The 15431-nt window shown below is 37.3% G+C and overlaps 2 protein-coding genes across 5 annotated transcripts in view; one reads left to right on the top strand and one right to left on the bottom strand.

Moving 5' to 3' along the window:
* Nucleotides 1-11096, bottom strand: part of CEP89 (centrosomal protein 89) — a 39214-nt gene extending 28118 nt beyond the window's left edge. Inside the window, 11 exon segments of the mRNA XM_050904097.1 lie at nt 58-108; nt 472-614; nt 998-1216; nt 2603-2657; nt 3878-3909; nt 5520-5625; nt 6816-7017; nt 7633-7788; nt 9064-9085; nt 9088-9169; nt 11058-11096. Coding sequence (XP_050760054.1) covers nt 58-108; nt 472-614; nt 998-1216; nt 2603-2657; nt 3878-3909; nt 5520-5625; nt 6816-7017; nt 7633-7788; nt 9064-9085; nt 9088-9169; nt 11058-11096 — 1107 coding nt within the window.
* Nucleotides 11097-11189: 93 nt separating this feature from the next.
* On the top strand, nt 11190-14773 carry FAAP24 (FA core complex associated protein 24). Of its 4 annotated transcripts, none has more exons than XM_050904329.1 (5): nt 11190-11212; nt 12111-12262; nt 12918-13057; nt 13371-13523; nt 14180-14773. In XM_050904329.1, the coding sequence occupies exons 2-5, from the start codon at nt 12151-12153 to the stop codon at nt 14420-14422; spliced, it is 648 nt and encodes a 215-aa protein (XP_050760286.1). In that variant the 5' UTR covers nt 11190-11212; nt 12111-12150; the 3' UTR covers nt 14423-14773. The 4 variants fall into 4 exon arrangements, with proteins under 4 accessions (XP_050760286.1, XP_050760284.1, XP_050760285.1 ...); XM_050904327.1 differs by lacking the exon at nt 11190-11212 and adding an exon at nt 11376-11487; XM_050904328.1 differs by lacking the exon at nt 11190-11212 and adding an exon at nt 11484-11539.
* Nucleotides 14774-15431: the final 658 nt, after the last annotated feature.

Raw genomic sequence — 15431 nt, 5'->3', positions numbered from 1 at the left:
TCTACTACTTTACTTAGAAAGGAATGAACAGATAAGTGAAAATATTATTTCACTTACCAGCCATGGTGGGGGTGGTCCTTTCATGGGTAAACTTTTCAGTTTTAGATGCTAAAATAGATTTTTAAAAAGACACTGAAATTACTTCCTGCTTTTTGAAGCACCAACCACTGTCCACTGCAGTCACAACTATTACCCCAAACAAGCTTATGTTTCTAATTACATGTTGCATATGTAACACACACACTCAAAGTCAACAAAACTGGAAGTTCAATATCTTACTAATATAGGAGAAAGTCTAACTTCTTAAAGTTAGACTTAACGATAAATGCTTATTTTAAATTTCAGAAAAAGCCTACGTCATTTGTAGACTTTGTGGCAAATTTGGAGAAAACAGTCTTAAAAACTTGAACGATGAATGAAAGGACAATGGGACATTTCAGTACAAACTGCCTTTATAACCAAGATTCTCACCTCTTCTTGGGACAATGGCCTGAATTTAGTTTGATAGCGACTTAATTCTACATTTAAACGATGGACCGTCATTTTCAAAGCATCATTTTCATCTACCAGTTCTTGCGCTTGTTGTCTGAGAGAAAGTAATTCTGTAGCCTCCTCTATTAAAACAAATATCCAACAAGAACGTTCAATCAAAATTCAAGAGATGTTCACAACAATTTGTTAATTGTAAGGAAAAAAAATCTCAATAAGCTAGAATCGTAAGAGAACTTCTCTCAAAATACTGTAATGGAATAATCCCATGAAAAACTACTAACAAAAAATCATTACATTTCAAACCACCAAGTAATTTTTTTTTCATGATCATGTAGGTATTCCTTGACAAAATTTCTACAAATGTAGAAAATACTGTTTGGAAACTACTTCTGCACAGATAGTTGCTCAAATCAATGAGTGGAAACCTACTACTGCAGGAATAGGTTGTAAGACATCAGAAAAATCAAACAAGATAACTACAGAATAGCTTATACGTTTCTCCCACCTTCTCTGTGTGACTTCTCTGCAGCTTCTTTAAGTCTTCTGTTTTCTTGTTCTAGTCTCTTCAGCTTTAATTGCTGTTCTTCCATTTGCTGTTTTGTTCCCTCAAATTGTTGGACCATAGCCTGGTATGCCTTGTTCAGAGACCAGTTTTCTTGTTTTAGTTCTCTGAACTTTTCTTTAGTCATATTTTCCCGTGCTTGCCTTGCCCGAATAGACACATCTGTAATGCCACAGTACAATGTATTTAAATGGTATTCAGGCTTGAATACGAGTTTCAGCAAATTGTAATCCATTTTTTCTAATATTAGCATTATGTATGAGTGATACTTTATAAGATACAAATCAGCTTATGGCTCCCAGAAGATAAGGCCAGAGAGAATGAAAAAAGTGAATTTGGAATGAGAGCTATATAGTGGAGTGGCTGCAAGTTCCCATCTTTTCTCTCAGACACTGAAAACATTCCTTCCTTAAAGGGAAAAGAAAGTGTCAGCACATCTCCCTTTCCCTAACGTCAGTGACTAGGGAAGTGAGACAGAAATATCCACTGCAGTAAGCAAAGTGTATGTGTCTGCATGGACTAGTCAGTCCTCTTGACTCCTCCTTATTTTAATCACCTATGTAATGAAAGCTTTACCCTCCTTCCCACTGAACAGGCTTCAATGATCTGTTACTGAATAGAAGTTACTTAACAGTCCTTACAAAAGTAAAATTTTAGATCATGTGCAAAATCAGGGACATATTGTTGCATCAGTAATAATGGATCACACTTTCAAATTTTTTTTTTCATCTGTATGGGCTAAACAGTTTATCTATTAAAATGAAGGCTGAGATTTTACCCTTACCGTCAGACTTTTAAGAGCCAGCATAATCTAACAGCATACAAGCATGAATATAACTTAGTACAGAACAGTTCCTTAGTATAGGATATATATGAAACCCAAGAATTGGTTTTGAAATACAGAGCTATCTCTTCTTATTGATGACATATAACAGCTTCATGTGTTTAGTAATATTTCAGGCACTTATGACTGTGAACTTCCCGTGAGAAGGCATAAGATACTTGGACAGCACAGAAATACACAAAAATCCATGAACTCATGATAGGCACATATCCCATCCATGCGACACACACAGTTCAGAGGTGCTGTGCCTGGAATTGTTACATGGATGCAATAACATACAAATAAGGCACTAGCTGAAGGTAGACCACATATCTCATATCACTGTATGTTTACCACTTCAGTTGCGATGGGATACTTAATAATGGTGACATCCTCTAGCGTAGATGAAACTTAAGGGATCGGAGAGTTGCAGTATGACTTTAATTTCATTACATCGTTTCACAATCATTTACTTAAGACTTCAAAAGTCACTCAGATTGTAAAATAAAAAGTCTAAAACACCTAACATAAAAAGCCTGGAACTATTGTTTTAATACATACCACACAGCACTCAGTACTTTCTCATCTCCAGTACAGGAGAAATACTTTTTTTTCCCCACACGAATTAGGCTTAGAGAATACCAGCAGGAAAATGTATTTTTATATACATATGCATATTATTAAAGTGAAGATGTGTAGTAAAGTCATAGAAAAATCACAAGTACCTGGCGATGGCGGAGGCTTTTCACGTATCAGATTTTCAGCTAATGATTTTTCTTCCTAGCAGAGAAATAAAAAATGAGACAATTTGCTTTAACAGTTATCCTTTCTGAAGTAGTTTGAACAGCATCACTGTTGGAGAACTTAAGAAACAGAACTTTTGAAGCATTTTCTTTCATATCAACAAAATTTAAGGTTGGATTCACTACTGACAATATATGACTTGTCATTTACCCATCTTGACATCATTTTGTCACTTATGACTGCCATCAGTCACTTGTGGACACTTGAAACTGTTAATATTTTCTTCAGTTGTCAGATGTATAGTTCTCAAAACCATTTTATGGCTGACATAAAAGTTACATAAAGCTTCTTGACCAAACAGGATGGATATTGCTCCCACTTGTTAGTTTGTATGAAGTAAGACTTTAGAATAGTCAATTATGATATGAACTGTCAGTCCCTAACTGGGAATCAGCGAATAAATTAAAATGTAAAATGTTCTTCAACAAAGTTCTTTGTTCTCCCTTTGCTGGTAAAAAAAAAAAAAAAGTACCTATTTTTACATTTTCAGAAGGTTCTTTCATGAGGAAAGAACTACAGGCTGAATTTATACTAATGTATTTACTTGAGGTGAACACGATCGACATAGAAACTTTCTCCACATTTTTATGAAACAGCAGTGAAGTTCTGTAAGGATATGATGCCATGTAATTTAACATACCAAGACACTGATGATTAAATGAGTCAAAACTCACGAGCAATTTCAAAAGAAAATACATGTGGTCAAGAACTTGAAGAAAAAAAGTGATGTTAACAATGGAAGAACTGACCATTTTTGTAAATAATATTCCAGCAAGTTGATCTGAGAAACAAAACTTTTGGGTATTCTTTTTCAAGCTTATGAAAGCAGTCAGATGGGCCCAGCTGGAAAACTAGATAAAAGTCTGGTGAAGCCAGGCTTGGAATTTCAAAATTATCAGTAAGAGCTATCTCTTACTATAACATGATGTCTCCCACTCTCAGTTTCTTTCTTTCGCATGAGGAACAACAGAAGATATATTTAAAAAAAAACCAAAACCACCCAACTTTTGTATGGGCTATTTACCTATATAGTCATATTTTTTCAAAAGAAATGATTAGCTATTTTGTACTCCAAAAGACAGAGATTCCCTAGTGGCAATAAATTAGTTTTCTTTTAAGTGACTGTAAACTATCAGCTCTTTATAACACCCTTTTTTCCAAAATGCATCACAAATTAACCTTCATATAAGTCTTACCTTTAAATTCAAGCCAAGATGTTGGTCTTCTGCTACAGAAAAACAGAACTTTCAGTCAATTAAAAACAAAAGTATTTCTAAGTCCGTAAACTATAAGGGTTTGTATGGATATGTAAGCACACATATTATATACTGCAAATAAATGTAAGAAAGTCCTCCCAAAACCACAAATTGATCACTAACTTTCCATTATCTCTTTCATGGTGTATCAGGATACCGATGTGAGACCTTACTTTACCTCACACTGTATAGATGCAACTATGGAAGAAATGAAGCTGTATTGTTGTCTTCCACTATTATTTTAGAATTTGACTAAAGGACAAATGAAATATTTTCATTGATTTTACTGGGCTTGAATCCTATTGCATCTCTGAACAAGGCAACTGCAAATCTGACAGCTTCCAAGATCTGCAGCACTTACTGTGTAGAAGAGGGATTAGAAATGGTTTATATATCCTATTCTTTTCAGTTTAATGCATCCACTTCCCAAATGGTTTTATCAAAGCAACCCATTCTTTCTGGATATTGTTCTCTATAAAGCTTTTCAAATAACTTCACTGAAATAATATTGAAACAACACTGGGATCCAACATGAATAAAGCTTAGAAAGACAAAGATTTTTCAAAACAGACTCAGTTCTGCTTCCTCTTTCCTATCCAATAGCTACTAGAGTGCTGCCATCCTCTGTAAAAACTGCATTTTGCAGCTCTGGAACAAATTCTGATTTCTTGTTTTCCCGATTTTAAAATAATGGACAAGATAATTATGCAATAAAACTCCTATGCAGGTAGATTCGTCTTGCTCTCGTCATAATTTTTTCTCCACAATATTCTATTGTTACAAGAAAATAGCTTAATGACAGATCCAGTTATGAACCAAATGTCCCTGATCTAATGAAATTACTTATTGCAAAAAAATTATTTGTGAAGCTTAACAGTTCAGAGCTTAGGGTGATAACCTGAGACTGATGATCACGTTCAGTTCTCTATTCTGTCAGAACCTTCCTCTGTGACCTGATGTACAATTTTAAGGCCCAGACCTTAAAAGACAGCAAGAACAATACAACTTCTGTAGCAAGGATAAACAATCCTAGTATCATGCCATTTGATTATTAAAAAAAAAAATTCTTACTGCTAATTTCCAGACATGACATTTTTTTATCCAAGAAAAATAACTGATTAAAAATGTTTTCTTCTATCTCTTTAGCTTTTTTTTTTTTAACATTGGTAGTTTCTACTTTTTTCCATTTTTTGAGCACAGTAGCACTCCAATAGTTTCCAGAGTATAAACTGGATTGATTCTGGCACATATATCAACAGAAACATAGTACAGAATGACTGTACTAGACAAGACAAAGAGTTCACAAATTTTTTTCTTCCCCTCACTGTTTACACTGGCTGGTAGTGGATGTTTAGGAGTTTCAGTTATGCAGTGAATATAGACCAATCTTCCCTCTTTATGCAATTTTTAATTTTCTGTAACTACTAGAAACAGCTAAGTATTTACTAGCATTTCTTTCATTGCCCTTTTAAAAAAAGGATTATATCATTATCATATAGTATTAAATTTATTTTATTAAAAAATTATTTTTCCCCATGGTATTAAAAGGTATGGCATTTTGAATTAAAGTAAGTTTATTTACCTTCTATTTGCACATTTGACTCATCCACCAGTACCTGAAGCTCACTTTCATGAGAAGGCACCTCTTTCTTGTCAGCATTAGTACTAGGAGATGGTGGAAACTCCTCCTATGTGAAAATAAGACAAGCCTATCTAAATCATGATAATACTGTTAAAATAGCCCACGTGTCTTGATATCTGTATGAAACCTTCAGTGTACTAATGTCCCAGTCACATTCGGAATTGTACTCCAATATTTTAAGATAATAAATGATAAGACATACTCTTTTGGTTGTTTTAGGTCTCTATATAAGTAAAATCTAAACCTTACAATGATCAACAGGAGGTAAGAAACTATGATAGTCATTTAGTTCACAGGGCAAATATTCCTCGTCACCTTATTCAGTCACAAGAGTCTGTGAAATTATCCTACGTTTGCTTGTTTGCTGTGCCGTATCTAAACTTGCTCTTAATAAAAGATCAACCCTTTATCTACTATATCACAGCTTTGAGGGATTCATGAATAATTTTTAACATTGTCTTTGCTGTTTTTCCCCTGTTGATCGCATACCAGTGTCCCACGTATTCCACTCACTCCCTTTTTTTTTTTTTCCCCCCTTCCCTCCTCTTAGCGACTACTTACTGACTTCACCTAGGGGTGTTTTCTGATTTCTTTCACATACATAGCATTTTATTGCCTCTTTACTACTCAGTTACTTCTTCCTGTTTGTTAAATTTTTGTATCATTTTGGACTGAACTTTAAAATGTGCCTTAGGAGTATTAAGCTGCTCACTGCTGGTTAAGACAATCCAAAATTATAACATAGAAAAATCCACTGGTCTTCAAGACAACAAGGTAATTTATTTTGTTTGATTCTGAATCTCCCTGTCTTTATATAGGTCTCTGCTCATTAGCACAATACTGAATCATTAACTGAGCTTTCACCATTTAAAAGTAAACTTCCTAGTGCTTTTAACAAATAATCTATTTGTTAATATAGATACTGTATAGATATTATATAAGTATCATACTTAACATAAAATATTGGACATTTTAGAAGACTGAACTATGCACAGTAATTATACACAATACCAGTGTTTTCCTAATAAGAAAAGGCTCCTAATAATCAGAGATATGGAATCTGTGGGGACCAATAAACCTAACTTGTGTAGGAGTAAATGAACCACAAAAAGAAGCAAGTGAAATAAAAATTGAATAAATGTCTGAACAGTAAGAAGAGAATGAAAAGGCTTAGAAATATTTAATATTTGCATTAATAAAACACGGTAAAGGAATTAACGCATTTGGAAATCCTACCTTTTTATTTTTGCAGGGAACAGCATAAATAGCATTGGTGCTAAAGCTTTCTCCCCTTTTCTCATTACTCTGACAGCTGGACTCTGCCTCTTTATCAGCATCTGAAAGATAGGTATCCATGTCTTCATCCTCATCATAATTGCCTGATATTTCCAGGGACTGTACAGGAGATCTGTCACTACCATCAAGTTTCCAGTTGGGCCTGCACATAGAAAGCAGTTTAAAGCCTGTTTCAGTGTTGCTTACTCTTCCAAAAAAATACATACTAGTAAAGTAGAACCATCAGTCTTACAATATACACAAGTCCAAACAGCCAACACAAACAGACATCTAAGCTTCTGTTAGCTGCAAACAAGGAATCTAGCCTATGTTTATGCTTTAAAATAGACGATTAACACTGGAGCTACAATTTCTTCTCTATCTTAAAGAAAATGCCAGATTAGAGATAGAAGGTTGCTAATTCTACGGAAAGAAGAGTCTGAAATAATTATTTAACACAAAGGAAATATCTGACATGTAATTCAGATGATTCCTCAGTGATTAACTGTATAATCGATCATCATTTGGCAGAAATAATATATGGTTTTACTTGTGACTGCTGTACAATCCAAGTCTCCCTCTCTGAAGATTGTATGCGTGACATCAGTTTATGAGAAATGGAATAAGAATTGTAGACACTTCAGACCCAATTTATGATGTGGTGAGAAAAAAGTAACTGGCTGTAACAGCAGGAGGTTGCTGTAAGTCTTTGGTAAAATTGTATCATTGACAGATTCTATTTCTAATATAAGATATGAAAACAGAAAGTATACACTACCCCATTCTGAGCTCTGTGACTGTTGCATACGGTTCAAAACATTCTTGTTCCACATAGGTAGAATCACTTTCAGAAAGTGATCGCTGCCGAGGCTGAGGAATAGCAACAGTGCGCCCTGTTAGTGTTGTTGCAAGGATAGCTGCTGCTAGGGCAGATCTGGAAGAAAACAGAATAAAGCAACGAAACAATACTGATGTCTTCTCTGTGCTCCACATTTTATATTTTTTTCCATTGCAAAATGTCTTCACTATTTAAGCAAAGCAAAACGTTCACAGTTAACAAGCATAAATACCACTGAAGGTGCTAAGGGACTGGTTATAAACTGTTAACTCCCAAAGTAAAGCACAAAACTGGGAAAGCTATCATAACGCAGCTATCTGAGAGTAAAGTACAATACCTATCGGTTTTCCCAAATCACATGCATGAAAATAATGGAATATACTGAGATATATTCCCAGAATTGACATCAATAATTTACAGTACTTAGCATTCACTTTAGCCACAACAATACTACCTGGTGTTGTGTTGAAAAAGTGTTCCATGTTCTGCTATTTTGTCTCCTAGTTTCCATTATTCCCTACTCTGAACCTTTTACTGATGACTCTGAAGCTGTTAATAAATGCTGGCACATTGCAAACTAGGGCAAGCATAAGTAGACAGAAGTGCCTATCTGTGGGACGCTGCAGAGTATAGAGAAGGGTAAGATGAAGAGGAAAAAACAAGTAGGAACAAAGATTAAAAGAGAGAAATGGTGAGGACTGTAACAGGAATGACAACAACTGGAGGTCAAAAAGGAAGAAGAAATGAACTACGATTAAGTAGGAATGTTACAGACACTAGAAAGACCATAGAAAACAACCAGAATTGAACTAAACATAGAGAAAACATAAGAAACTACAAATAAAAAGAAAAATAAATTTGTGTTTTCTCTTTAGCTTGCCTATATAGCTAATTCAAATCCAATCCAATATCGTTTTACATGCCAGTTTAAGTCCCTGCTTTTTTTAATACGCAATAAAATGGCATGTTAGTAACGTTTAATTTATAGTTTTCTAACAAGTTAAAATTTCCTGACTCATGGTACTAGTACTGCTACAGTCCTACGCTCTACTGTAGCAGCCCCATTAGAAATGGCCCTAACTTTAAATAATCCATTTATCTTTAATTGACTCAGATTTATAATAAGTTACATATTCATTATGGTTATTGTTCTAGTTATTTAGCATGCTTAGGAGTGGGAGAAAAATTGTTATGTTTAAAGTTCAAAGAATGGAACTGCCCCAATTAAAAATATATTCTATTTATGAAAAGGTTTATGTAAATACTGCAGCAAAGACATGCAATTCTTCTAATCATGCTTTTCTAGTATGCTATTGTAGTTGATGAAGCAAAAAAAAAAAAAAAAAAAACAAAACAAAACTCAAAACCTACCTGGGCCTTTCTGGAGAAGGTTTGGACTACGAGGGGGAGGGGTGCGGGGAACTGCAGGTTTAGGAGCTATGGTAGCGGCAGGGACCAGGCCATGAGCTATATGTTTCTAAACAATTTAAAATAAAATTAGTTGACAATGACTTCAAGGAACACAATGAAAAAAACAGAGAATTGAACATGCACAAAAACTAGCAATGCAAAATAATATAAAAAGGAAGAACAATTACATGCAATTAATGCAAACAGAAGACTTGAAATGGTTCCAAGTTTAACTTTTTAATATGTATGAACAGCTGCTAATGAAGGTTAGAAATGTAATTTACATAAGACCCATGAATGTAGGTTTTCCACCCACCATATCACAATCTGCAAAAACAGAATTTTAACTTACTCAATTAAAGTTTGTTGTTTTTCCTGTATATATACATGAAAAAAAGGAGTACTAGAAATAAACTTTTTTCAAAATATTTGAACCCTGCTTCAGAGTAACAATATTAGTCCCTTTCTTGTAGAAAGAGTCTGTCAGTCAGAAGTAATCCTCAGTCATAGCAGTATGAGATGGAAGAAAAAACTATCACTAAACAAGTCTTGCAGTCAAAGGTTCAACCTGAATTTAAAAAAAAAAAATCCTAATGCATTTTTATCAGCAAACCCAACAATTTTTAAAAGCATACCATTAAATACCAGCTCAGAAAAACTGGGACCAGAGTTCCTTACAGAGAGAGCTTTGAATGGAATCACACAATGGTTGAGGTTGGAAGGGAGCTCTGGAGATTGTCTAGTCCAAGTCCCTGCTCAAAGCAGGGTCAACTAGAGAGGGTTGCTTGGGATCCTGTCCAGTTGGGTTTTGAGTATCTCCAAGGGTGGAGACTCCACAACCTCCCTGGGCAACCTGTTCCAGTGTTGGACCACCCTCACAGTATTTTTTTAATTATTATTATGGACCACTCTCACAGTATTTTTTTTAATTATTATGTTTAAGTTGAATTTTCTGTGCTTGAATTTGTGCCCATTGCCTCTTGTCCTCTCTCTAGCCATCAGAAAATACTATGTCATAATAAAGTCCATCCACCTTCAGACAGATGTTACTTTTTTATAGAGTAAAACAGGCTAAGTTTCTGCTACTTCTGCTACAGAGATTATTTTTGCAATTATTCTTTGTCTTCTCCAACAGGATAATGAACAGGTGAACTGGGAGATATTTCTGTCTTTACAGGAAGCCACATCAAATAACTAAATGGTGCATTACAAAGACTTTTTTACTCGGTCTTATCTTGCACATGCACTGCTCCCTAATTCTGGAAGTCTGTCTGGCATGCACCACTTTGTTTGCTAAAGGCTGTTGACTGTAGATGTCTTACTATGATTACCAAGGAATACAGCTGAGGTAAAAGGACGCTGTCATCCACAGTAAGACAACAACAGAAGATCAATACTTTATTTTAATTCTAACAATAAAAAAAACTTGAATTACTTCAAGTACGTTAGAGGATAATACCTGCACCACTGCTGACAATCCTACAACCCTCGGCTGCTCTAAGCTTTCGCTATGAACTTTTATCAGTTCACTTTACGGCAGTGAACGTGTGCTTCGAGGATCACCTCAGCAAGCGCTGGAAGCGAGCGAGCTGCACTTCCACTCCGGGGGCTCCAGCCCCCGCCAGTACCCAGAGGCCTCCCTGGAGGCGAAGGGCGCCGGGAACAGCTCCCCCGCCCCGCCAAAGCCGGGTGTTCCTGGGGAAGACGGGCAGGCTCGGGACTGAGGGAGAGGAGAGCACCAGCACCCAGCCTCCGGACACCTTCTCTTCTTTGCTTAGGATTTCTTTTTCTCCCCGTTTTTCACTTCAGTCAAATTGCTCAGCGATCACCGGCGTCAGCTGCAGGGCGCCTCCCCTGGGGGCCTCCGCTCGTCCCGCCCGGGCACGGCCCCCCGCCTCCCCCGCAGGCCCTGCTTCACGGGGACGGAAACCCGCCCTGAATGGAGCGATACTCACGAAGGGGCCCTTCCGGCCTCTCCTGAAGCTAAACGCCATCGGGACCGGGTAGGGGACGGGTCTCTGTCACCGCCTCCCAACTACTTTCTCCCCGCTTCCGACGCTTCCCCCGTCGCGACCCGCTTGGTAACAACGGCGCGGCGGATTTGCTGCAGGTTTGCGCTCCCCCAATCAGCACGCGCCTTACTCACCCCTCCTCCGGCCTTAGCAACCTACCAGTGGCGAGGCCCGCCCCATACCGCTTCGTCATTTGCTCACGGGCGGCGAAGCTCTCGCTTCCTATTTGCGGCCGCCGCTGTCAGCCAGGCGCCCACTCTGAGGCGGGCTGCTCGTCTGGTAGCTGTGAGGCGAGGTCTCTCCGCAGGAGGTGGTGGGGGTCTCCTTCCCGGCTGGTCTCCGCTGCGTCCGGAGCTCAGCCTCTTCTGGGCAGGTCAGCGGTGGGCCGGCGGCCCGCCCTTGGGGCCCGCTCCTCTCAGAGCCCGGTGAGGGCTCGCTCTGGGCCGGGCTGCAGGATGTGGCTCAGGGTGGCGGTGTTTGCCATGGTGCCGGCTCGTTTTTGGCACCTCTTCTTAAATCGTGCCTTAGCCTCAAAAGCTCCCGTTTCCCCCTAAAGTCAGAACACCGCATAAAGCTGGCAAACCTGAAAATAATCTCCAAGCAATTACTTTCTAATAATCTGTCTGGAGACTTCTGCCAGCTGGGGGCTGGAGATGCCTCTGGAGTCAGCTTTGTAATTGAAGCAGACTGTCTCCCAGCAAGGGTGGATGAAGGCATAGAAAAGGCGGTGTGGTTTTTTTACCATCTGTGAGTCTTAATTCAGGTGTTTTTCAGATTGACTGGCAAAGTTGGGAGTGGAATTTGCAAGCCAACAGCCTGTATTCAAGTAAACAGAGTTGCTTACCGATTTTGATATGTTAACCATAACTGTAAGGTAGCTTCGGGGAGGAGATAGTGTCTCTTCCAGGGTATTACATCTTATAAATTTTAATCATAAAATTAAGTTTGGAACAGGTTTATAAAATGTGTTAATATCTCTTCCACATTTCTTTCTAGGGTGTAACTGCTGCTGAAGTAAAGATTTAAAGGAGGTCTGATGACAACGAAAGCGAACTTTCCTGTGACAGCAGGATCTATAGTTGTCCCTTATGGGCATGTGATTGGAAATGAGAAGTGGAGAGGGTCAGAGATAGCCCAAAGGCTACAAGGTAAGCACAAACAAATTGGAAGAGGAAAACCAATTCAGGCAAAGCATTCCCCTTTATCACCCACTATTGTTAAGATTGGCTGGGATATGCTTTACTCTGTGCCTGACTGGTCCCATATTTGTGGTACAGCCTATGTTAGCAGGCTGAAAATTCCTATTTGTCTATTATGTATCTACGTGATCAGTTCTGTCATATTTGCATAGTTGCTGAGCACTGTAGAGAAGAAGCAGAAGTATCTGCTTCTTGGGAACCACAGCAGTAAGGCTACTGTGAATATGCATCTCCACTGAAATCCCTTGAATTTACATGGATATTGCGACTGTGCTATCATCTGTTGGCACAGCAAACTAAATTAAGATGATCCTTTCAGAATAGCATGTGATGTTTTTGTTCAAGTCCAGAGTTTATTGAGAAGCTGTAGCACTTTCAAATCTGTAGTTTGGAAGTGCTATTAATTGGCATTGCTAAAGGCATCACACAGTACTTCTGGAGTGCTTGTACCAGTTTTGCTTAAAGAGAAGAAAGGCTTTTAAAGAATATGAAGTTCGTTGTCAAGTCACTAGTATTATTGCCACATTAGGAAGGTTGTGCTGTGAAGTAATTATTAGTATATTTTTAACTACTGTATTTTTTCTTTTAACAATCTCACCTTAAGGGAAAATTAGACTCATCTTTGAAGATGGCTTGGGACTTGTGGATTTTCATCTTTCAAACAGAACTTGCATTTTATATATTTCTGAAGCAGATTTAGTTGCAGGGGATGAATTCAAACGAAGATTGGTTCGGTTTAGAAATGTAAGTACTGCATAAAGAGAAAAGGAAAAGTTTTCAATTGGTATTTGTTTATTCCATGCATCTGAAAACATTCTTCTTGTGTTATTTTTAAATTCTAGGAGAGCTAAACTTTTGTGATAATTTCCACCTGAAAACTGAAAAATTATGCAGCTGTATAATAATGCTGTATTAAACCTCAGTACTGTTACTGCAACTTCTATTCTTGCTCTGATTTGCTTTCAGGCAGCTCATACTTGACAGAAGTTTTCTTTCTGTTGCATTGCATCAGCTTGTCATTAACCAGGTCTTTTCTTCTTTTTTCCTTTCGATACAGGCCAGCAGTCTTGGGGGAATTGTAGTTGTAGAGAAAACCCAAATAAGTGATCAGTACTTCTTAGCAGTACAAAAGCTTGTTGTGCTAGAACTTGGAATGGTGTTGCTTCCTGTGGCAAATCAAGGAGAAGCTTCTCAACTTATTACTCAGCTAGTAAGTTTCTATGTTAGTGGACAAACATTTATTAAAATATGGGACATGAGGAGAATTACCTGTTTTCCCACAATCATCACTCATTTCAGAAAGAATACCTGGGATCTTAAGGAACACAACATATTTTGTTGTTTGTTGTTTGAATGTAAGGAATAAATATCCTGCAACAGTAATATGATAGTATAGCTCAGTGGAAAGAGGGCTCATTTGGGAACAAAGAAAAGAAGTTGAAGAATATGATATTGGATTTTTTTTAATGTGATCTTGCACTGGGGTGCCACTGGATAGCATTAGGCAATCCTCACAAGTTCTCTGTCAAAACTGACTTGAGATTTTGCTTTGTCTCAGGCTGGGAAAACTGTGTTCTTATGTTGTTTCTTTTTTTCTTTATCCTTTCTCTGATTGCATCAAAAAGGTGACAAAATAATTGTTTTAATTCACGGTTGGTATTAAGAAAGTGTTGGTTTCCTAGTGAGACTTTGTGGATCTGCATCAACACCCTTAATAAGGGCACACACTTAAGGAGGGAGCTTGTTTTTAAAACTTCCTAGTGATTGCATTGAACTCTTTTGAGATGAAAGAAACTATTTAAAAAACCAAAAGCAGAGCTCCAGCAGAGGGCACTCAGTGTCACTTACGGTTTTGTTTTGGTTCAGGTCCGTGAACAAAGTAAGGATCACAGCAGTAACCCCTTTCGTCGTAAACAGTGTTCTCAGCTGGCAGAGCCATCAGTGTTTCGAACGGTGCAACAAATTCCAGGAGTTGGGAAAACAAAAGCTCTGCTTTTACTGCAACAGTTTGGAAGCATCCACCAGCTTTGTAACGCATCTGTCAAAGAGCTTGAGCTAATAGTTGGACAAACGGTAGCGCAACAAATTTACACTTTTTTATGTTCCTGACATGCATGTGTAGTGTTGTTTTGGAAAACAAAGACATTTTGTTTGTTTCTTGTGAATTATAAAATTTTGTTTTTAATAATCACATATTATGGTAATTTTTATAATCCTGGTAACAACTGGGGGGTGTTGACTAACTGTCTAGGTATTACTCAGCTGCTGCATCTTTACAGCTGTTCTGCTCATGTAGCTTGAGCTACGAAAATTGCTTTGGAAAGAGGGCTGTAAAGTGTTTTGCATCTATCTTGCACAAAAAACTGAGAGAAAGCTGTCTTTTTCAGTATCCACAGAAAAAAATGTAAAAGCAATTTGCTCACTTACTTTTGTCTTCCAGAAATAAACACTTTGTTAATATATGGGTGGTGTTACCTTCTCAGTAACTGGAAATGTGAGTTACAGTGCTTTTAAAAAAGTTAGCATACATTGCTTTATAGTAATATCTTTGATCTATAACTTTTTGGATTTCCTTTGGAAATCCTACTGGAATACATCTTTGACTTTACACTAACATTTCTCTGGTTCCTTTTTCAGTTCACAGGGTGTTATCAAATTTATTCCCTTGTGTCTAATATCCAAAATCTTGGTTAATTCATGTTGCGCTTTTGAATATAGGTTGGGATAATAATAAAAAATTATTTTTACATATTATCAATTATAATGTATTAACTATAATATCAATTATACTATAATATATGCTACAAAGAAAATAATATGGGAAGCTTTGATCAAAATTCATAATTCATCCTGTTCTTCCAGTATTAATCTTTTGAAAAGTTATTTGTAAAGAGGAGGATTGGTTTTCCTGACATCTTGCATTTTATTTTAAATTATATTCTTATCCTTTTTAATAAGGGTAAAACTGCATTTTGCCTTACGTACCTATTAAGGAGGTGTGTGAAAAGCTTCTTTCATACTACTTGGGTTTTGGATCACAGCAGGAAGACAGTTGAGCAGGATTTTCAACTCCCTGTTGTAAACTAAAGAGAAGTAAATAATAGAACCTTGGCACCTC

This window comes from Gymnogyps californianus, chromosome 12, assembly GCF_018139145.2.
Source record: "Gymnogyps californianus isolate 813 chromosome 12, ASM1813914v2, whole genome shotgun sequence".
Classification (NCBI taxonomy): domain Eukaryota; kingdom Metazoa; phylum Chordata; class Aves; order Accipitriformes; family Cathartidae; genus Gymnogyps; species Gymnogyps californianus.
The sequence above is the reverse complement of the archived record's forward strand: the minus strand, read 5'-3'. Positions and strand labels throughout refer to the sequence as shown.

Coding starts and splice junctions, on each gene's coding strand:
- FAAP24 (XM_050904329.1), top strand. CDS start 12,151: ATGACAACGAAAGCGAACTTTCCTGTGACAGCAGGATCTATAGTTGTC. Junction 12,263..12,917: donor GATAGCCCAAAGGCTACAAG/GTAAGCACAAAC, acceptor TCTCACCTTAAG/GGAAAATTAGACTCATCTTT. Junction 13,058..13,370: donor GATTGGTTCGGTTTAGAAAT/GTAAGTACTGCA, acceptor CTTTCGATACAG/GCCAGCAGTCTTGGGGGAAT.